At 37.7% G+C, this 22,768-nt stretch overlaps 1 protein-coding gene across 1 annotated transcript in view; it reads left to right on the top strand.

The window, feature by feature from the left end:
- Nucleotides 1-22,768, top strand: part of slc8a1b (solute carrier family 8 member 1b) — a gene marked incomplete in the record, with an annotated part of 193,414 nt that overhangs the window by 25,678 nt on the left and 144,968 nt on the right. Inside the window, 2 exon segments of the mRNA XM_024296556.2 lie at nucleotides 2,157-2,321; nucleotides 4,183-4,973. Of these exon segments, the coding sequence (XP_024152324.1) occupies nucleotides 2,157-2,321; nucleotides 4,183-4,973 (956 nt within the window).

The following is a 22,768-nucleotide window of genomic DNA, read 5'->3' as shown; positions in this document are numbered from 1 at the left end:
AAGGAAGTAAATGCATTTTCGTTCAGGTGAGGCTTCCGGTTTTCAAAAGAAGACTAGCAAGAACTTTTTTCCGTTCAGAACCTGAAACTGAAGATCCGTTCACTGACAGAACTTCTGAAAACATTACTTTCCTTTAACACTGCAGCCAAAACTTTCATTTGGTTATGGTAGCTCTTTAACAGTTGATGCAATCAACGTAACTCTAGTTTATTCTGAAGGTGAAAAACGCAGCCTCGTGCTGCTGAAGGGCGGATGTAATCAACGTGAATCAGGTGATTCTGCCGCGAAAAAAGCGACTTTCTTCATACAGGCTCTGCACCAATATATAACGCTTAGAAGGTAAAATGTTGAAGACCTTTTGGGATAATCTTAGTTTAAATTTAATTAAATCATTCATTCAAAGGTTTAGTACTATCGATTGTTGAAAATGACCCGATCTATTGTCGATTTTGAATGTTTCAGTGACAAAATAAAAATAGTAAAAAAAAAAAAAACAGTGCAGACACTCGACTTTCATATAAAAATTAAGTAAAATTAAAAATTTTCCCATTATTTTTTTTTAAATATTATTTAAAATTACTCTTTTTTAAAATTAAATTAAGACAGATTATCTTAGAAATTACCTTCCAGTTTAGTCACTTGTGAGACAATTCTGTTTTTACTTTCCTGTCTACTTGGTTTGATGTTGTTTGGATTCATTGTGTGCCTTGAGACAAACCCCGTTGTGAAATGGAGCTTAATTGCTATTTAAAATAAATGGTTAAAAAACGCTCTAAATAGTGTCAAAATTGAGATTATATGGTGTACCTGACACTTATTTGGGAAAGTCAGTCAAAAAGAAGGATCTTCATCTCTCTTTCTAATGTAAAACTAACATATATTGCAAAGCTTTGTTTTACTTTAAGGGGTTGATTAAAAAATGTAAATCACGGCTACCGTCTATGTCTTTATAAGCTGGCATTAAGGCTGCTCTTGATGAAGATAAATGTCTGCATCAGAACAGAGGCAGCATTCCTGCCTGCTGCTCTGAGAGATGCTGGAGCCACTGAGCTGTCAATCAAAAGACTCCTAAATCATAGGAAAATATCTAACGTCTGAAAACTGTGTCCCACCTGGAAGATTTGTGACAGAAGTGCAAACAAAATGTCAGGAATCTCATAAGAGAGGGAAAATGACAGGAAAAAATTTAATCAGCAGTGATAAAACAGAAAAGGAGAGTAACTAACAAATGAACAAAAATGGATTTTTGTGCAAATATTTTTTTTCTTTGTTAATTCTTGAATTAAACTATGTAATGGTTTAATTTGTTAACTCATGTAATGGTTTATCAATCTTAAATGGACCCCATTGGTGGGATTTTTTTTGTGAAATTTGACCTGGTTTTTCAAAATAAAATATTTTTAGTTGGTATATTTGAGGTTTTTATGTAAAAATAAACAACCATGTCCTTATCTGCAGAGGTCCATAATCCGTCCAATCTGTAACAATTGTAGCGGCCTCACACTGCAATGAGCCAATTAGTGCACATATTTATAACACATACGAGCAATAATGGACTGGAATGACCAAGGTTAAGAGATGGCATCAAGGAAATCACCAACAGCACAAATGTCATTTGGTATATTTTCATCATTTAATTTCCTGTTTTTACTGTTATCTGATGCTTTGAGTGATGATGCAGTGCAGCGCAGCAAATTACAATTTCATTAGGAAAACAAGGGAGTGTTTGTGTACATAAGTGAGTGACTCCTGCGCTTTTTCCAGATTTATAAACTGTTTTTGGTGTGACTGCGTGTGCATTTATTATGAAAATATGATGTATTAGTAGCTATTTTAATTTAAAAAGTTAAATTAATAATTTATTTGACTTAAAAAAATACATTTTCAAGATGTTTTCAAAATAAAAGCATACCAATCTGTCAATATATTGCAAAAAATTCGATGCACGATCATTTTATTATTATTTTAGTATTATTTCCCTAAAATTCCCCGGATTCAGACGGATTACTTCAAACTATCATAAAATTTTCAAAATAAGAGCTTTACGAAACCCCAGACAGTGTAAGATGTAATAAATAAATCACTAAATCATTGTGTTTGCTCCAAAGATGTTGATAAATAACACTGATGTCACTGCTACTCATTTGAATTTGAAGGTGGACATCGAGATGGATGGAAAGATGTTGAACTCTCACGGTGTTGACTTCCTGGACGGTCCGCTGGGCCTGGACATAGACGAGAAGGATCTGGACGAGGAGGAGACCCGTCGAGACATGGCAAAGATCCTGAAGGAGCTCAAACAGAAGCACCCAGACAAGGAGGTTGGAAGACTTTTTTTCCTTTTTTGTCATCTGCGCAGTAATGAGGATGAAAAAAAGCAGCTCTTATTAATGATGCAATGTCAAAATTATGCAATCAGTTATTGCAATAGTGAAAATTGTGGCTATTGTCTTTGCAAAGCGTGCTAGGCAAAAGACAGCAACCAAATTAACCTAATTTTGAATTAATAATTAGAGGCAGTGCTGTCAGAAGCAGTTGCTTAAATGATTAAACTCTAGATTAAATATTTATGTAATCTGAAGCCTCACCAGCTTGATGTGAAATGATTCGCTCATCCGATCACCGTCAGGAATAGTTTTATCTGCACCAATCCACTAATGAACATTGTGTCGTTGGCTCCGGAGCCACATGTGGCTCTTTTACCCCTCCATCGTGGCTCTCTGATTAAATAAATATACTGTTTTTTATTTTAAATTGTAAAGTAAAAAATGAGTAGTAAATTAAAAAAAGGAAACTCAAACATTATTCTATCCATTCTCAAACAGTATCACTCTGCAAGGTTTCTCAACAATCCATAAAGTGATTTATACTTTAACAGTTGAGCTACAACATTTTAAAAGATTTGTGATCACCATGTACCACAAAAAAAAAAAAAAAAAAATCAATCTGATGTCAGTAAGCACAAGGGTTATCGGGTAGATTTTCTATTGTATCTTAGGTGCCCCCTTATGGTTAAAAAAATACACTCAGGGTCACTGAATTAGACCTGATTGGATTTTGATTTATGAATTTCTGTCAGAGATGCACCACAAGATGAAAAATAAACTTTTTATACTGTCTTCTGACTGTATATTATCCTATATCTGCTGCATTGAGATGATCCCATTTGGCAGAGGAAGTCTTTTATTTTGAAAGGAAGTCATGGGAAGTTTAGTCAAAAGGTATAAGCTATTCCATATCTTGACAAAAGGTTATATTCTATAGATTTTTTTTTACCTGTGACAAAAAACAAAAAAAATAACAATGAAAAACAATAGTTAATTTATATTTATCATGATAGTAACAATGACATTAATACAAATGAGGGTCTTAATTCTCTAAAGGGTGAGGTAAGACTTTGTGGCTCCTGCTGGGTTGTGGTCAGTGAAAAATCAAGCTAACAACCAAACAAAAATTAAGCTAACAACCATTTTTTGATTATTTTGGAGTTCTGCTAACATTTCAGCTCCATGCTAGCTGTGTTGGCTAATTTAGTTTTTTTTTTTTTTAAGTTTTTTAGACTGTTTTGGAGTTATGCTAATATTTACATGCTAGCTGCTTGGCTAATTTATTTATCCTTTTTTTGGCTATTTTAAAGCTTAGCTATTTTTTCAGCTACATTTTAGCTGTTTTGGCTAACCTAAGTTTTATTTTATTTTTTTTGTTTGTTTTTTTAGACTAATTTGGCAGCTAGCTAATATTTCAGCTGGCTATCAGCTTCAGCGTTTTCAGCTATCAATTTCAGCCTCTTCAGGTATCAGCACTAGCATCTTCAGCAGCCAAATTCAGCTCACAGCAATAACACTAGCAGTATCGCAGGTAATGCTGTATATCTAGTTCATAATTTTGTTAAAAAGTTACGGTTTAAAAGTTTCCAAAAATATTTAGTGTTCAATAAATGTTTATCCTGTTCGGCCCACGACCTAAGGTGTGTTTTGGATTTTGGCCCCTTGTGTGATTCAGTTTTACACTCCTAGCCTAGCTGCTACGTGGCTGATGTAACATTTAAAAATGTTAAATGTTGTTTCAACTTTATTTTGTTATGGATCCTATTGAGGGAACACCAGCAGCAAAATATTACACAAAGCAATCTTTGCTATATTTCTAATACTTGTGTCTTATTATGTTTTTGTTTCCCACCAGGTGGAACAACTCATTGAACTCGCCAACTATCAGGTCCTGAGCCAGCAGCAGAAGAGCCGAGCTTTCTATCGTTGCCAGGCCACCAGGCTGATGACGGGCGCCGGCAACATCCTGAAAAAACACGCCGCCGATCAGGCACGAAAGGCTGTCAGCATGCACGAGGTCCGCTCTGAGAACGGTGACAACGATCCTATCTCCAAGATCTTTTTTGAGCCCGGCTCCTACCAGTGTCTTGAGAACTGCGGCACCGTGGCGGTGAACGTGGTGCGGCGAGGCGGCGACCTTGGCAAGACCATTTCTGTGGAGTACCGGACGGAGGACGGCACCGCGAACGCCGGTTCTGACTACGAGTTCACGGAGGGCGTGGTGATGTTCAAACCCGGCGAGACCATGAAGGAGATCCGCGTGGGGATCATCGACGACGACATCTTTGAGGAAGATGAAAACTTCCTCATTCACCTCTCCAACGTCAAAGTGTTGCCACCAGAAGGCGAAGAGCCGCAAGAGGGCGACTCAGCCAACCACGTGGACTCTGTGGCCTGCCTTGGCCTGCCGGCTACAGCAACCGTGACCATTTTTGATGACGACCACGCGGGTATCTTTACGTTTGAAGAGCCTGTTTTCCATGTCAGTGAAAGTGTGGGCAGCATGGAGGTGAAGGTGCTGCGAACATCTGGAGCTCGCGGCGTGGTCATGCTGCCATACAAGACGGTGGAGGGAACTGCTCGGGGAGGCGGAGAGGACTTTGAAGACACCCACGGCGTCCTTGAATTTCAAAACGACGAAATCTTGTGAGTAGATTTGATCATTGATCATTGAAATGATTTACTTTTCTGGACTTTGTGCTGTCGATGGTGTGAGAAAGCGGAGGGTGTTGGTGGGATGCGGTGAGCACAATGAGCAGTGTGGTGGACTGCTCAAAGAACATCTGGCTAAATCAGCAATCCCCAATCTCTTTATGCTTTTCACCTTCTCCCAATTTTCTATCTTAACTTGTGTTCCTGACTTCTTCTCATTGTTCTGTCAAGCTGCTGTTGTGTATTTTTCTCTTTATGTACATACTCCGAGCTTTGGAAGTCAATGGTTGGACGATCCATGGTTTGAATTCTAACTAGTTGTGGAAACTTACGGACAGCCATTTAGATCTCCCTGAATAAAACATGTAATGGAAAATGCTTGTCGCTGGAAACAGTTCAAGAATTTAAATAGCAGGAGATCAGGAAAATGTTAAGAACATCCATTCAGTCAACTTAATTTGGTCGTACAAAAGCTGCTTTAAAGGCAAATCTTGTTGCCCTTTTAGCTGACTTCATCAAGTGTGAGAACATCCCGGAGCAACCGCTCGCAGTCAGCTGGAGGCTTTTTGTTCTGTTTTGTGCACGTAAAGGGCTTGCGGCTCCGTTCGAGTGTCCCTGCTGTGAAATGATGCAGCTCTAAGCTCCGCTTAGCCAAAAGCTTGTTTAATGGTGACTCACGGTGAGGGTTGTGATTGCTGTTTGACCACATTTCAGGAGGCCTCCTCAGCACTAATGATTTCACTTGGATATAACTGCTTAAATCTCGCTGACCTTCACACAGGGCGAGAAGTTCACTCCAGCTGTCAGGTTGTACTGTTCCAAACTCCTATATTAAAGCAAGTGTTGACATTATAAGGCCCATATCATGGGTCACTAACTGGCGGGCCGCGGCCCGGATCCGGACCCAGATGTGGGGTCATGCGGACCCAGCATTGGGTGCGAATTGAATTGGCACTTTAATTTTACTTGGTGCATCTCTTGTTGTCATTGCAACACGTTGTCCCTATCAAGTCGTCATATATGTACACATACATGTTTGGAGAGTTTCTTTGGGGAAAAAAAAGAAGAGTTTTCGACTTCAGAGAAACATAAAGCTGCTGTTTACAGACAAACCAGGAGTCTTCCTCCAGATATGGATTTATGGAGACAGTTGCTTCCAATTGTACTGAATTAATTTGAAGTGAGCGTTAGTGACTAATTACATACAGATGTGCCACCAATCATATTTTCGCAGAATAAGTTGCAGTTTTTATCATAGTTTAACCAGTGATGATTTATTTGTGTTTTTTATACATCAAAAGGTTTATGTATTTGTTATTTTCCCAGTAAACACCGGTTGTCTTTTAGTGGTTGTTTCTGCTAACAACCACCAGAGGGCGCTGCATCCGAAGTATTTGCTCCTGACAGCAGCAGAAGAAGTGTCGTTCAAAACAAACATGGATGAGAATCTGATTGTTTTCCTCAAAGTTTGATATTTTTCTTTTACAGATCAAAAGATTACATTTTTGTTTTTCTTTATTTCTTTAGTTTTTTAGCTGAAACATCAGACTTTCCTCCTAAAAGTGCAACTTATATATGGTTTTTCTTCTTCTTGATTGGAGATTTTTTTGCTCTTGCGACTTATACTCTGGAAAACGTACACTGAATATTTAGACTTTGTATTTTTCGGACCGTAACTTCAAGAAAATTTTTCCTAACTGGACCTCTTTACATTTTTGTTGAAGACCCCTGGCCTATATCATGCAAAATCGACTTTTTTGAGGTAATATCATGTTAATTCTTCCCAAAAAAAACCAACCCATAAGCTGCATTTTTCTCCATTCATGCATCTCTGACCATTTTTCTAAACCCTTTCCAATTCATAAAAATGGGCGTGTTCTGACATTGTGATGTCACAAAGTGGGGAAGAGCCCCTTTCAGGAAGAGTTGGCTCCGCCCCCAAGCTAACACACACACCCACTTGATCCATATAGCTAGCGATGATTGTCAAAACGCTTTCATTATATATGCTCATCCATCTTTGGAAAAGTTTGGATGTTTGTTTTTGTGGGCAAAACGCATCATCATGATGTTATAAAATGGATTAAAGATCTTGGTGCTCAGAGATCGAGTTGTTTTATTTCCTGGTACGAAAACGAGCTGTGAAAATAACACACGTTTCATTTAAAAAACTGTTCTTTAGTGTGGAAAATTGATATTATAGATCAGGTTTCTTAAACTTAATTTACCTTGAGGCCACTGAAGGCGGAGTCTGGCTGAGGCTGGGCCCTATGGGGTTCCCTTTGTGCCAAAAATATGTTTTTGCGTGCACTGTCTATATCTTTGGTCCATTGTCTATGTTTACTGAACAACTTTACTGAACCTTTGTTCATGTCTGTGTAATACTAAGCAATATCCTGTACATGTCCTGTGAAACGACAGGTGCTAATGATGCTAGCAACTGTTGCTAAGGACTTTTCTGATCCAACAACAATAACAAATGCAAAGTTTAAAGCATAAAAAAGCAAAAACAAAGCAATCATCAAAGAAGCGTGGACATGCAGAAGATATTTCTGACTTTCATATTAAGGCGAGGGACGTAAAATATTGACTTGGGGGGCCGCCAGTTTGAGACCCCCGATATTATATGGATAATAGTTTACTCTGAAATGCATAAAATATCATGATATAGGCCCTTTAAGGTTTACTATATCTTTCTGCTTGGATTATGTGGTACTGTGTTGTCATGGTGCAGGTGTGTTTTCAGTCTGTGACAGACGACACCCTCATAACGAGAGTCTCAACGCCCTCTTCGGGGTGGAGCACGCTGCTTTGTGAAAAACCATTGTTTTCCACCCAACAAGGTGGGCTGTTGGTCCCACTCAAACTTTTGTCTTTCTCCACGCACACACCGCGGGTGTGTCCATTGTCACCATAAATTATTGCTTTTGTTGAGGTCCTCTCCTCATGCTAGGGCTGCATTTTGAACAAGAATAGCAGAGATTGGTGCTGCATCTTTGCCATTGTTTGATCTGTGTTAGCCAACAGTGCGGTAGTTTGTTCTTTAGCATTCTGTTTGGAGATATTTGGAGGAGGCATTGTGATGACACGGAACAAGCTCTCTGTGATCAGGTATGAAAAGGGATGTTGTCGTAGCAACAGTGGCTGATGGTGCATTCATGCTTCACGGTTGTAGCTCAAAACATTCTGATTGCTCTTTTAGAGCAGATCATTCAGAGTCAAAAGGCTGTCAGACTGTATAAGATTCTTTAAAATTGCATTTTTTTTTGCTTCAAAGTATAATGAATAATATTACCAAAGTATGAAATAGAAAAAAATGAATTTACATGTATTTGTTCCATTCTTAAGACATCTTTTTTTTAAATATTCATTTTTATCCCACTTTTTAATTAACTTAAATCAGCATAAAGGGGTCATTTATTATTAGTGGGCAAACCTTTAACTTGTGGGCCACAAAGGATTCTAAAATTTGGCAGAAGGGCCGCACCAAAAGCAGATTCAAGGAGTTATTTGGTAATTAACTTAATAAAATAATGAATAAATAAAATGGAATTTGGACAAAAACATGCTTTAATTTTGGTTCAAAATTAACATTTTGGAGATTTTATTTCAAAAAAATGTCCAAAACCACACGAATACAGAGTAATTTGCTGCACTTAAACAAAGGTCAATGTTTCTGTGGGGAGACACCAGAGAAAAGATTATTCATATGATTTATTTATTTTGGCGGGCCAAATTACAGAAATGTTCTTGTCTTGTGGTGTTAAAGTGATCACAAAATCCTGGTTTGATTAAAAAAACACACATGAACGTCAGAAAAACAACAAAATCTTCCAAAACAACATATTTATTCTTCTTTTTTCCCCACAATGTTAATTGGTTTTGATTTAATTGAAAGTATAACACTGAACCTCAACTCCAAACACTCCAAATGTCCTTCCACATCCTTACCGTCTAGTTAAAGTAGCTATTAATACTTTAAATAACGGTCTCTACCTGCATACGGTCCGGATATGTGTTCATAGTTATGAGTAGATGATGTGATGTGACTGGAAGGGTCCATTTTTTTTTTTTTTTTTAAACAAAGAAGTGCGATCTTCACAGTTTCCTCCAAATCCCTCATGTTGGACAGCACATCATCGGACAAAATGTCAGCTTTTACATTAGCAACCAATTAATGAAGGGATCAAATACAACAGGTGGAGATGAACAGGCTGTTGTGTTCCCGAATCCAGACCGTCCCCCCTGTGGGAGCCACTACCCCATGTTCTCTGCTTTCCTCTCCGGGTGTGGATCTACCTAATGGACGTCCACGGCAAGGCTGAGTATTAGCACGTTCACAAAGCTAATTATAAAACCAATTTGTTGTCAGACAATAGCCCAATTATTTTGGGATTGCATTCCTGCCAATATGTTGGACCTCTTTTTAGCTGCTCGTCTTTCATCGTATCATCCAAGATACAATCCAGCAAAAAACCTGTTAAAACTTGTGTTTTCCCACTTTTCTTTTTTCTTGCATGATACAACGTCTGAAAACTGCTTGTTTTTCTAAAAGTATAAACAAATCAAATGTCAACCTTAATGGTGTTTTATTCAATGTGAACTTGATTTAGTCCAGGGGTCCCCAAACTACGGATCCGGCCCTCCTCCACATTTGGCCCAGCCCCCCCAAACTGTTGTGGCTAAAATTAGAGATTTTTCCAATTATTAGGCTAATTTAGCATTTAACTAATATTTTAGCTACATGCTAGCTGTTTTGGCTAATTTAGTTTTTTTTTATAGTTTTTTTAGGCTATTTTGAAGTTTAGCTAACATTTCAGCTACATGTTAGCTGTTTTGGCTAATTTAGAATTTTTTTTTTTTTTTACATTTTTCGGCTAATTTGGCACTTCGCTAATATTTTAGCTGGCTGTCAACTTCAGTTTCAATGTTTTTAGCAATCAATTTATGCATCTTCAGCTATCAATCTATCACAGGTAATGCTACATATTTAGTTTTAAAAATGTGATCGTCTTATTTTTTCAGTGAAGATTACAGAAATGAAATATTTAAAATGTGGCTTTCTGGAAAACCACAAATGTTTACATTTAGGCTGTGATTGTTACACTTTTTCTGTTAGTCTACATTCCGATCCCGGCCCAACATCAGAGAAGAAAAGAGTTATGTGGCTCTCACAAGGAAAAAAGTTTGGGGACCCCTGGTTTAGTCCTATAAATAATTAGGAAGTTAAGACAAAGCTTGGAATTTTTTATATCAAGCTGCTGGTAGCAGGATTGGTACCTTCTGAATATATCAACCCAAAGATAAGTATCCTTCCATAAAATCACTTTTCAGGAACTCTCTGTTTCTTTCTAATCGTTTGAAATTCATTCCTGCAATTGACGGCCGAATGATCCAGAGTGTTCCCTGCCTTCACCTGACAGTGGTTGGACAGGCTCCAGCAACCTCATGACCCTGAACAGGAATGAACCAGTTTAGAAATATGCATGGATGGATGGATTAATTGAAATGTAGAAAACACACACACTCTCTTCCAAGAGTCGGTACACATAAAACACTGTGACTTCACTCCCTTGAGTTAAAAATAACTGCTGTTGAGACGAATCCAGAAAGGTGTTTGTGTTTTAAATCAAGAGAACATTGCTGATGGATGCACTTTGTAGCATCTTCACTGAATACACCTGTCCTACCTTCTTTATGCACATTTATTTCTATTAATTATCATAGATATTAAAGTGATAGACAGTTAGCATTATTAGTTCGTTGTACTGAATTTAGAATGTTGTTCTATTGCTCTCTGCCAATTTATGAAAGATCCACTCCAATGAAAATCCTGTTTTTAACATATTGTTGTAGTATTTTCCTCATGATAGAGGACCAATATATACAAAAAATACAATTAAAACTGCACTTCTGAGTATTTCTATATTCAAATCGCATTGGATTAGAAAACTGGATGCTAGAAAAACTTGGGGCTAGTGACGCAACGACTGACTGGATCACTTTCATTTTCCTCGTCTGAGCTAGTCTCTGCGTCAAATCTGTACCGTTGGATTGCTCGCCATTATTTTTGTGCTAGCTTAGAGCTATAAACTTGCGCCTAAGCTCGCAGACAGAGCTCCTAGCGACAAGGCGACTAAGGGGGGCGGGGTTTCTTCGAGCCAACAGTCCCACCCACAAGCCATAAATGAATATTTAATGATCTACTGCTGCCGTGCATGAAATATGTCTAAAAAAATGACAAAGGCTTTTTGATTTGCACAGTCATAATTAAGAGACTATTGGGAACGATTTTACAGAAGAAAATTTATGGCTGGAGTGGGACTTTATTGAAAAGAATGAAAGTAATTAAGGTTTTATTTTTTCCAAAAGGTTCATACTAATTATGCCATGGATTCAGTGCAATTAAGCTTTACCCTTTTGAATCTTAATTATTATTTCTGCTGTCACATAAAAAAAGCCAACACAACAGTATTTCCAACAACATTGCAGGTCAACGACACACACATCCATCAATATCACGGTTTCTTTAATACGGCTATAAGTTTTAAATTTCATGATCATTTCACTCACTTAACTAGATCAAACGTTTTAATGAGTTTCTGAATTTATTTCCAAAATACTGCTTGGTTACCGAGCTGCCATCAGTAATCAAAAGGGAGCATGAAATGAACATGGAAGGACAGTTTTTCTGTCGTTGGTACGGTTGGTGTAAAGGCTTTTCATCCAGAGGATTGGTACTCAAAGTGGACCAAATCTGGCTCGCCAGAGGTCATCTGTTGGCCCGCCAAGTCGTGGCTGCGGAAGCCGCGGAGTTTCCCATCGGTTCTCTATGGTCTTCCAAAACTCTATGGCCGTCATATACTTTTGGCCTCCGGGTGGCACTGTTTGCACTTTCTTTAAGTGAGCCGCCCTGGGCTTTTGTTTTGTGTTACAAATTCCCAAGAACCTTCACGATCACTTTCGATCCTTTTAGCGACCTTTTTTAGCTACCCAAGCGACCACGGCAACGAGCAGCTCCACGTCTCTCATTAGGATCCCAGTTTGCTGTTTTCATTTGAAGAAAGTTTTTTTCATTTGTTCTAGTTTTCCAATTGAAAATGGCTGTGAGGCCTTGCTAGGTTTCCAAGACAAAAGTTACTTTTTATTCTTAATAATGTGTGTTACCTTAATAAATAAATAAACCATATTCTTTATTTTCTCCTTTTTTTTCATGACAGGCAAAAAAAAACATTGTATTTGGCTCTCGGCCGGGATCCCATTTCGATTTTGGCCCTTTGAGCGAAAAAATAAGGACACCCCTGGTCTGGAGTTTTAGTCTGAGACAGTACAGAAGCACAAATACTACTAAAAGCATTAAAAACAACCCAAAAGAAAGAGCAGCTGAAGTGTGGACGACCCGTTTAACACTTTTCTTTCCATCTGAACCTGCTTTACAGCTGAACCCAACATAGCGCCAAAGGTTTTACGAGTTAATGCTTTTTCTCAGTTCCTGGCTATTATAGAATTACAATGACAAACGATTGTCTTCCTTTTTGCCCTTCTGTGTGTGATTTTATCCAGAGCCCTCGCTAGCCCCCTTAAGTGGCTCTATTTTTGTTGTAGACAGTCCAGATGGAATTAGCAGACCACTTAATGCAAAAATGGGCCAGCAATTCGCTGCCTTTTCCCCCCCAAGCTGTCGAGCTGGAACAGGATTTTTAGACTGGGAAAGAACAGACAGGTGAGATGTTATCTGCTAGAATAAACAGAGCAAAAAGTAAAATATTGCACACATGCTTTATTACTTATGAATGGAGCAGGCACTTCCCCTGAGAATGAAGAGACTCAGTGGTGGGGAAAGTGAATGAAGTAAAGAGAAATGTGGATACGCACGGACACAGGTGTCGGAAGGCAAATACCCGGGTGCATGTTGACATTTGGACATAACTCGTGCATCAAGTCGGACACGCTCTGAGTGAATTTGTGACCGTTTTTTATTTAAGTGGAGAAACTGGGAAATGAAATCAGGCTTCCTCCTCCATGCACAGGCACACACAGAGCAGATTGGTACTTCATACTTCAATAACCAGCACAGATTGGCCAGTTGAGACATTTTATTAAAATGTAGGAATACAAGAATGTGTGTTTATTTGGTTTCTTAGGAAAATTTACTTTTTTCTTTTAGTAGTTTTCCTCCACTGTGAAAAATGACTTTAAAAACTAGTCCCTGTACAGGATAATAGTTTAGATGTAAGACAACAAAGGGTGGATCTATTTGTATGCAAGTGGATTCATTAGAATGGATCAGAGCAAGGAGCTTGTCGATCCTCTATCACATCTACAAGCTTTTATCAACTGTAAATACTCAGAAATGTAATTTTAATCTCACACCATCCTTTTCATTGGAGTGGCTCCTTAAAAACAACCATGTGAATGTCACATTTTTTGTGCACAAATTGCCAAATGTAGCTGCCTCTAAATCCAAAAGCATCGCTGCATGGAGACAGGATTTTGGAGTCTCAGTTGAGGTGTTCAAGAGAAACAAAAAGTGGAAAAAATGTAAAAAGAATTGACTTTTGAAATACAAGCAAACAGCAGGACCAAAAAAAAGGTGTCTCCATCTTTTGATAGAGTCTCCGTCGTCTTAGTTTGTAATCCTGCAGCCCGGATCTCCACAGGAAGAAACAGATGCAATAATGTGCACTCATTTCATATTAGTGTTATCTGCCAATACGGCTCCAATACACCCATCACCAGTGACAGCAGGATCATTGCTAGGAACTAAAGGAATAATTAGCAGAGGAGGACAACAAGTCTTGTGGGAGAGCCGCATTTCTCTGTAACGGATAATTGAAACGGTTTGTGCACTCGACCGGGCTTTGTGCTGCTCCGCTTTTGTTTTTAGTCCATTTTGTGGCTCCGCGGAGCAATATCTGCCTGCACAGCCACACACAGGGCTGGCTGTGCTTCCTGAGGTGTGAAGGTTACGTTCTCGTGTTACAGAGAACGTTGTAATGCCGCCTCTCTTGGCAGAAGACTCACACCTGTTGGTGCGCTTGTGTTTGTGGGTGAGCAGAGGAGCAACTGGGTTTCTGCTTATGCGGCCGAAATGCTCAACAGATGATGTCTTCAGAGAGCAGGGATGTCGAACTCAATCGCACAGGGGGCATAATCCAAAACACACCTTAGGTCACGGGCTGAACAGGATAAACATTTAATAAACACTATAAAACTACATTTTTAAAAGTTTTAAACCGTAACTTTTTAACATAATCAGGAGCTATATATATAACATTACCTGCGATAATGCTAGTGTGAATGCTGTAAGCTGAATTTGGCTGCTGAAGATGCTGAAATTGATAGCTAAGAACACTGAAGCTGATAGCTGAAATCACTGAAGCTAGTAGCTGAAATTGCTGTAGCTCATGACTGAAGACGCTGAAACTGATAGCTGAAAATGCTGAAACTGATAGCTGAAAACGCTGAAACTGATAGCTGAAAACGCTGAAGCTGATAGCTGAAAACTCTGAAACTGATAGCTGAAAATGCTGTAACTCATGACTGAAGACGCTGAAACTGATAGCTGAAAATGCTGAAACTGATAGCTGAAAACGCTGAAGCTGATAGCTGAAAACTCTGAAACTGATAGCTGAAAATGCTGAAGCTCATAACTGAAGACGCTGAAACTGATAGCTGAAAATGCTGAAACTGATAGCCAGCTAAAATAATAGTTAATTGCCAAATTAGCCTGAAAAAAAAAGAAAAAAACCCTCAGGTTTGCCTAAACAGCTGGCATGTAACTGAAAAAATAGCCAAACTTTAAAATAGCCTAAAAAACTCCAAAAATGGAAGAAAAAAAACCTGAAAAAACCCTAAATTAGCCAAAATAGCTAGCATATTGCTGAAAGATTAGCTAAACTCCAAAATAGCCTAAAAAATATTCTTAAATCCCCAAATGCTCCAAAAAGCTAACAGAATGCCAATTTTTAAAAAATGTACAACTGTAACTTTTTTTTAACATAATTATGAACTATATATATATGTAGCATTACCTGTGCGATAATGCAAGTGTGGATGCTGTAAGCTGAATTTGGTCGCTGAAGATGCTAGTGCTAATAGCTGAAGATGCTGAAATCGATAGCTAAAAACGCTGAAGCTAATAACTGATAACGCTGTAACTGATAGCCAGCTAAAATGTTAGCTAAATGCCAAATTAGCCTAAAAAAAATAAAGGTAAAAAAAAAAAATCTGGTTAATCAAAACAGTTACCATGTAGTTGAAAAAATAGCTATACTTGAAAATAGCCTAAAAACTGAAAAAAAAGCCTAAATTAGCAAAACAACAAAAAATAAACTGCTAGCATGTAGCTGGAATATTAGCTATACTCCAAAATGGACAAAAAACTTGAAAAAAGCCTAAATTAGCCAAAACAGCTAGCATGTGGCTCCAAAATAGCCTAAAAAAAATCTTAGTTAATCCCAAAATACTCCTAAAAGCTCGCAAACTGCTAATTTTTAAAACCTATAAACCCTAACGTTTTAACATAATTATGAATAATAAAAAGACAGGAATATTATTCCAGAATAAATCAACTTAAACCTTAAATAACTTTCAATATTTTACCCTCAATAAAAATATATTTTGTCAAAATTATACAAGTTAGAAATGAGCACAAGATAACATCAGGACATTAATAATAATAAAATAAAATGATCTAGAGGGCCGGATAGAATTACCCGGAGGGCCAGATCCGGCCCCCGGGCCTTAACTTTGACAGGTGTTTTAGAGCTTTTAGTAATCCAGAAACAGTTTTTAAAATCCACTTAAGAAAATTCAATTGTAACAATCCACAAAAGGAAAAACATAATTTAAAGTGCCCTTTAATGATCTCACTGGTTTTTCTTCAGTCTAAAAAAGCAGATAAATCAGCACACAAAGAAGAAATTAGTGGTCAGTTGCCTGACGAACGAGCCCCAACCAGCTGCCTTCACAACACACAATCGCCCTGGTAACCACTGCAAAGAGTCACTCAGAGACTCTCAGGGATGCAAGTGATGAGATGTAAGTGAGAAATGCAGAATGAGAAGAGGCAGAGCAATGACTAAATATTCATACCTGCTGCTGCTGCCAGATGTGCAGTTGGATTCAGTCAGATGAATTCATCTGCAAAAAAATAACACGGTCACTTCCTGCTGCTGATGCACCAAACACAGTTGATGGATTGGATGATGCTTTGCTGAAAAACCCTGAAAATTGCCTTTTTATTCTGTGCTGACATTTCTCCATTTCAGCTCTGCAGTCTTTTAAGTGCTTTTTTTAAATAACCTTTTATAGTCCATTGCTAAGGAAACTGAGAATCACATTTGGATCAAGTTAAAAGATCTTTTTGGTTGTGGAGGGAAGTGTAGTCACAATTATTGGGCAATTGTCTTAGAAAGACTCTTTATTTTTGCATTTTTAACTAAAAGTATGCATCAAACTTACACAATCCAATATATTTTTAGATTGGGAAATGAATTTGGATTAATTTTAATATTTATTAATGTCAATTTGAATTAATACTTTTGATCCCATCTGACGTCTTATAAATCCTCATTATTTGCACAAAATAAATTTTACATAAAAAAGTTTTTTATGGTTTCTTTGTTTACATTTAGTCTCTTTCAGATGAAGTGTATTTATTAGAACGTTACTTTTCCTTTTTAAGCGGCACAACTTCCATAATGCTTTTGCCCCACGTTACATGTTTCTAGTGACAGATGTTAGGAATGACATCTTCCATCAGTTTGTTCCGTTTGGGAACAGACTGTGCCGAAAGCATCCCCACGTCTACAGGGTCAGCTGTTCGCTCTGAAGGACCCACTCCCATGAAAATGATGTTCTTGTGGCATTTTCTCATGATGGAAGAAACATATTTAAATTAACTTAAAATTGTATTTGAGTATATATGCAAATCTCAAAATGAGGCCATATCTGCAACTTCATGTTCGCACATAAATCAAATGTCATCGTACCGCAAAATTAATCTGCCCCAAAAACGTAGATTTGCGTGTGAAAAGGGATGCCTGTAAAAATGTTTGCATTTATGAAATCATTTTGACATTATTTAAGCATTCTTTTTTTTTCCGATGTGAAGCAAAAAACTGCATGCGAGCTTCTGAAGTTGTTTAAGGTGGATTTTATAAGCATACACTATCCTAGATTCCAGTCATTATTTTTATTGTTCTAAGAAATGTAAACAAATATTCACTTTAATATCTGATAAAATCGTAGCACTGTCCAATTTTATGTCCAATTTTTCAATTTGTTTTAAGGATTTCCCCATGCAACCAATACTGTCTGCATTCCTCTCCGTCATATTAACACTAAAATCCACCTTAAAGTCTGCGGTTCGGCGGGAAAGCAGGAAACCACCTGCTATTTGATTGGACCGTTTGATTTGTGGCCATCCAATCACAAAGAGATATAAAGACAGGGACATAATTTACAGCCGCAACTTCAGGAACTCAAAGTTTTTGTTTTGAATCTGCAAAAAAAAAAAAAAAAAAGTATGTTTTTACGGACATACAAATCCCTTTTTAAACATTTACAAACCTGCAGTTTTTGGGCAGATTAATTTGCGGTATTATGAAACTTGCATTTGTGGTTGTAAATCTTTATGTCCTTATTTTGAGCCCATAATGTTGTTTTTGAGGTCATACTTTCTGCAAAGCGGCAGGAGTCCATTAGGAATTCACCTCTGAGTAATGAGCGGGACTTTTTTCACTGAGTAAGCCCACCTCCACTTCCCATCATCCATCTGTTTACTTTCTTGCTAGCTTACGACCCCTCACACCCCCAACAACAACAAAAGCAACAAAATTGGCGAGTAATGTCGCCATCTGAGCTACCTACTGCACAGTTTTGCTCCTGATTCAAAACAATTTGAAGAAAAAAAATACTCAAAAATACAATTTTAAGATCATTATAATGTATTTAAATAGTTGATATATTTGATCACAAAAACTTGATTTATGTTGGAACGTGCAGTTTGGAATATTTATGGCCTTATTTTGAGCCCATACAACACAGGTTGCAATTTGTTTTTTTTGTTTTGGTTTATTACGATAATTATATTATGATTAAGGCAGAGACTACTTGTTTTTGAAACCCAATTTTCCTCATGTTTATTTGTTGTTATTTCAGAAAACGTTGACAGTGTAAAATACCAATGTAGCCAACCTGATAGAGCATGAGGGATTGATTTCATTGTGTGGAAACTAAGACACTTGGTTCAAATAAATGGTTCATAATTTATGTTTAAAGATCAGGCATTTGATTTATCAAACTAATTATTAAAGATAAAAGAAAAAACACTTTTTGAAGCTGCAAATACTAAAAAGTGAAATTGTGGTTTTGATTTATAACTTTATTCCACTAAAAGCGGTTCATATTTTAGAGTATTTGCAGCGTTCTACTTATGCACGGCCTCTAAATCTGTCACAGTAGCTTCTTTCATTAAATCTCAAGAGGTGATTATCAATCTCAGAGTGGTTTTAAAACTGTTGACAAAAGACTTATCGATCCACGTTTGCCTTCAAATATATACATATTACTGAGGATTTGACCCTGATTTAGGAGTGAAGAACTCCCAAAAAACTGCCATGATCATGGTTTTGTTTCTAGTTTCAACCCTCCCACTCTCTTTGATGTTTGTGAAGATTATTGGATTTATCAAATTACGATTATAAATGGGTAAGAAGACATCAATACCTGATCCTTTTCGTATCAAAGGAAAGCATCAGACTGCTGGTCTCTACTCCTCTCTACCCTTGTTTAAGTTAAAAACTGACATAATGTGAGTTTCTGGTTTTTTTGGTAGACCTTGTTTGTGGTGTTGAAACTGAATTCCTCGGCCATTTGTCCTCCCGGTTTGTCGCAGAGGCTCCACGGAGGCTGAAGAACTGCCAGATTTGTGTCTGTGTATGCAAAACTGACAGGTTAGGAGAAACAGATCGTCGTAGTTTATATTCTGCATCATTTCAGCGGTGTGTGTCGGGCTGCGGCTGTAACGCCACCCTTGTTTATTTTATAGTGTTCGTTTCGCGGTTTGAACAAGCAAAAATGCAGAACTCCCCGGGGGAGCTCCGTGAAACACGGGACTGGGACGCATCCAGAAATGAGATGAATCACGCCACGAGGCATTCAGCAGACTCTTTCATAAGCAGTTTAGAGGTTTCTTATATGGGGGGTGTAAGGTGTCCTGCCCAAGGGCACTGTGGGTATCAGGTCTGCTCAATCACCAAACTCCAGCCACATATAGCTGATGGACACAGCCTCATCGCCATGGTAACATGACATTTTCTCCCACTTAGCATTTGTGTTGCTTGTTTGAATTTTTGTTTTTGGAAATGTTACTGCCTTTTTGTAGTTTATTCAAATATATTAGGACTATGAACATGAATGTGTTACTATATATTAATGCAAATTAATTACATCTTGTGAAGAAACAGTCCTTCACTTTTTCTCGGCGGTTCAGGTTTTCCCACTTTGTCAGGTATTATCCCACTTATACAAGGGTTATTAACAAAATAAATAAATATTCAATCGTTTTTAGTACATTAATCTTGCTACTTCTTTGGTTTCTTTGATCGTTTTTCACAAAAAGCGGACTATTTGATCCGTGTTCCGGCGCTGAGCCTCGACTGCAGCAGCGAAGGGAAGCGATACAAATGCTGATTGTCATGATGGGTTAAACAAAGCATCAGTTCAGAGAGAAAGTTCACCTCTCACTGCTTATTATTTGTCCTGAAGATGAAGGAAAGATATTTTTTAAAGCAGCCTGCGCAGTGATATAGAACATTTGGGCTATGTGACCGGAACTTCTTTTTGCCTTGTATTTTTTTTAAGCCTGCAGATTCATTTCTTATGGCTGTATGTCAGCATCTCTGTTTTCCTACCGACATTAAAGTCTTTAGAGTTGTGCTTATCTTACTGTTGATGTGTTTTCTTCACACAATTTACACTAATGGGTTAACACATAAAAATGAAGGAAAAATGTTCTCACTGGCCTGTTTTTGTTTGTCATATAAAATGTACTGAGTGAAACATTGCGATTAATCGTGATTAATCACAACACAAAAGTGCGATTTATGTGATTATTTTTTGACGGCATTAATTAAAAATAAACGTTCTAGATGTGCTTTTTGTGTGTGATTTCATATTGTGATTATTCACAGATAAAAATGGTCAGCAAATACTGTAACTCAGAAATAACAACAATCACAATTAATTGTGATTATCACAGTTGATTTTTTCCTGGTTTGTGATTAATTAAAACTTTTTAATCAATTGACAGGTCTAATTAAAAATAAACATTCTAAATTTACAGTTTGCGTGTGATTTCATATTGTGATTATAAGCAGATAATAAGGGGTTGGCAAATACTATACCATCAAAAAATAATCACGATTAATCGCAATAATCATGATTTTTTTTTCAGGTTTCAGATTAATTAGGTATTTTTTTAATTGATTGACAGCAATAGGTAAAAACTAAACGTTAAAAATGTACTATTTTGCGTGGGATTTTATATTGTGAATTTTTCACAGATTAAAAGTGGTTGGTTAATAATGTAGCAACAAAAAAATCGCGATTAATAACAATTTTTTTTAAGATTTGCAATTAATTAGTCATTTTTTTTAATTGACAACATTAATAAAAAAATTACGTATTACATGTGCAGTTTTGTCTGTGATTTCACGTTGTAATTATTCACAGATAATAAGCAGTCGGCAAATACTGTTACAAAAAAAAAAATCACGATAATCACAATTTATCGCAATTACCTTTTCCTAGGTTTGTGATGAATTAGTTAAATTTTTTTAATTGATTTCTAGTCCTAAAATATATACATCAAAATTGTTTGGAAATCTGAAGTTTTGACGTCTTGATGAATCCAGAGAAAATGCATACCGGTACTTTTGAATTATTGACGCCTACAGAGAATGCTAATTAGAACTGTAAGTTGTTATTTTTTGACTTCAGCACACATGTCTCATTACAAAAAAAACTCCCCTCAGTCCTGCAGTGTAGAGTTGAGCAAATCCAGATTAAATCTGGGGTTAGGTCCCAGTTTGGTCTGTAGCCGTTTGAGCGAGTGTGCAGTAGGGGATGTAATTTAGTTAGGAGGCACAGACAAATCATATTTGTGTTCTTACAGAGTCGAGTCCACATCTCCAGTGTGTGTTTGCGTTAATTCGTTCGTGTTTCTAATTAACTCATTAGCGCTTACCCCACCAGCCGAGGACTCTGGCTCCACTTCTGTTTTTTTTCTTTCCTTAAAAATACCCTTCTATTAGTGCGCTGTTGCTGCGGGTAACCGCAGCCATGGCTGGTGCAGTATGCGGTCAAACACTGCCAGTAGTAGTAAAAGCTCAGACTATTTCACGCTCAGATGGGCCTCTCTCCTTTTCTCCGCCGCCCATTGTGCCGTTTGGACAAGGGAGTGAAGTTTGAAGGGAAAATAAAGCCAGAAATCAACTGATGTAAAGAAAAAGTTGGCTCATAAGAGTGCACGGAGGGCAGTGGAGGGGGGAGACAGCAGAGGGCTTTGTAGAAAAGATAACATGGTTAGATAAACCTAATTAGAGAAACATCTGACTGATCTGCATTTTCCATAATGGAACATGTTTTTTTTTTTCCTAATCGATGTTACCTTTCTGTTCTCCTCCACCCACCATCTATTTTACATAGCCTGCAATCATCCATTTATCTGCAGAGCCTGTAGAAGCATTTAGACATCAGATGATCACGCTGCTGTCATTTCCCTAATTTTATAAAAGCAAGACGGTAATGAGCGCCTGTGGCATCCGTGTCATGGATGCAGTTTGAGTCCAGAGATGGTACTTTCTTTTTAAATGTAGATATCCTTGACTCACAGTTACAGTAGCTAATATAAAAGCATTAGTGCTAAGCAACAGCTATCTGATGTATTAGCATTGGGCTTAAACAGTCGTAGCCTCCCTAGAGATGAACAATGGGCCGTCCGTTCTATTTAACTCCCTCCATTCTTGTCTTTCATTGTGATAAATGGAGCCAGGCGCTTTTGCAGAGATCCAGCAGTACTAACACATCCTCTGCAATGTAATCGTAGATGATGAATCATGGATGGGACCACTTACTGTGGCTGCAGTTCTGCTAAGGCTAGCTTTGACTCCATCGATGCCGCTGTAAAGCTTGTCTGTTGACGGCCTTTTTTTGGGGGGTCTTTTTTATCTCCTGCTCTTTCATGCTCTGTAACTATTTTCAGTTTACAGCATGTAAACATGGAGAGCTCAGATTCGGCCCGAATGCAACCAGGAATTCTTCCAAAAAAGGATGAGCTTGAGCGTGGCCACATTGAACTATTGCTAATTTTGACTTTGGGGGGATCGTGAGCCACTGTGTTAAAAAAAAGAAAAAATGAAAATTCATGTGGACTCTTTATAAAGACAATTGTGTTTTGGGCATTTTTAACATGTTCTAGGGGTTTCTGAGTAAGAAGATCCTTTTTGTGACGTAAAAACTACAGTCCCTGATCCACTTGCAGACAAATAGATCCATCAACGTCTTCATTTTCCTTTTCCGAGTTGGAATCTGGCTCAAAACTGTGCGGCTTGATAGCTCCAATATTGCTCACCATTTGTGTTGCACCACTATTTCTAGGTAGGGCTTAGGGGACTGTAAGCTAGCAACAGAGAGTGTAAACAAAGGGATGATGGGAAATGGGGTGGGCTTACTTTACAACACTGGTTCCATTCACAATTCAAAGCAAATTTCTGATGAAC

This window comes from Oryzias melastigma, linkage group LG15 (genome assembly GCF_002922805.2).
Source record: "Oryzias melastigma strain HK-1 linkage group LG15, ASM292280v2, whole genome shotgun sequence".
Taxonomy (NCBI): Eukaryota; Metazoa; Chordata; class Actinopteri; order Beloniformes; family Adrianichthyidae; genus Oryzias; species Oryzias melastigma.
Note: the sequence above shows the minus strand (reverse complement) of the source record. Positions and strands in the feature narration are given on the sequence as shown.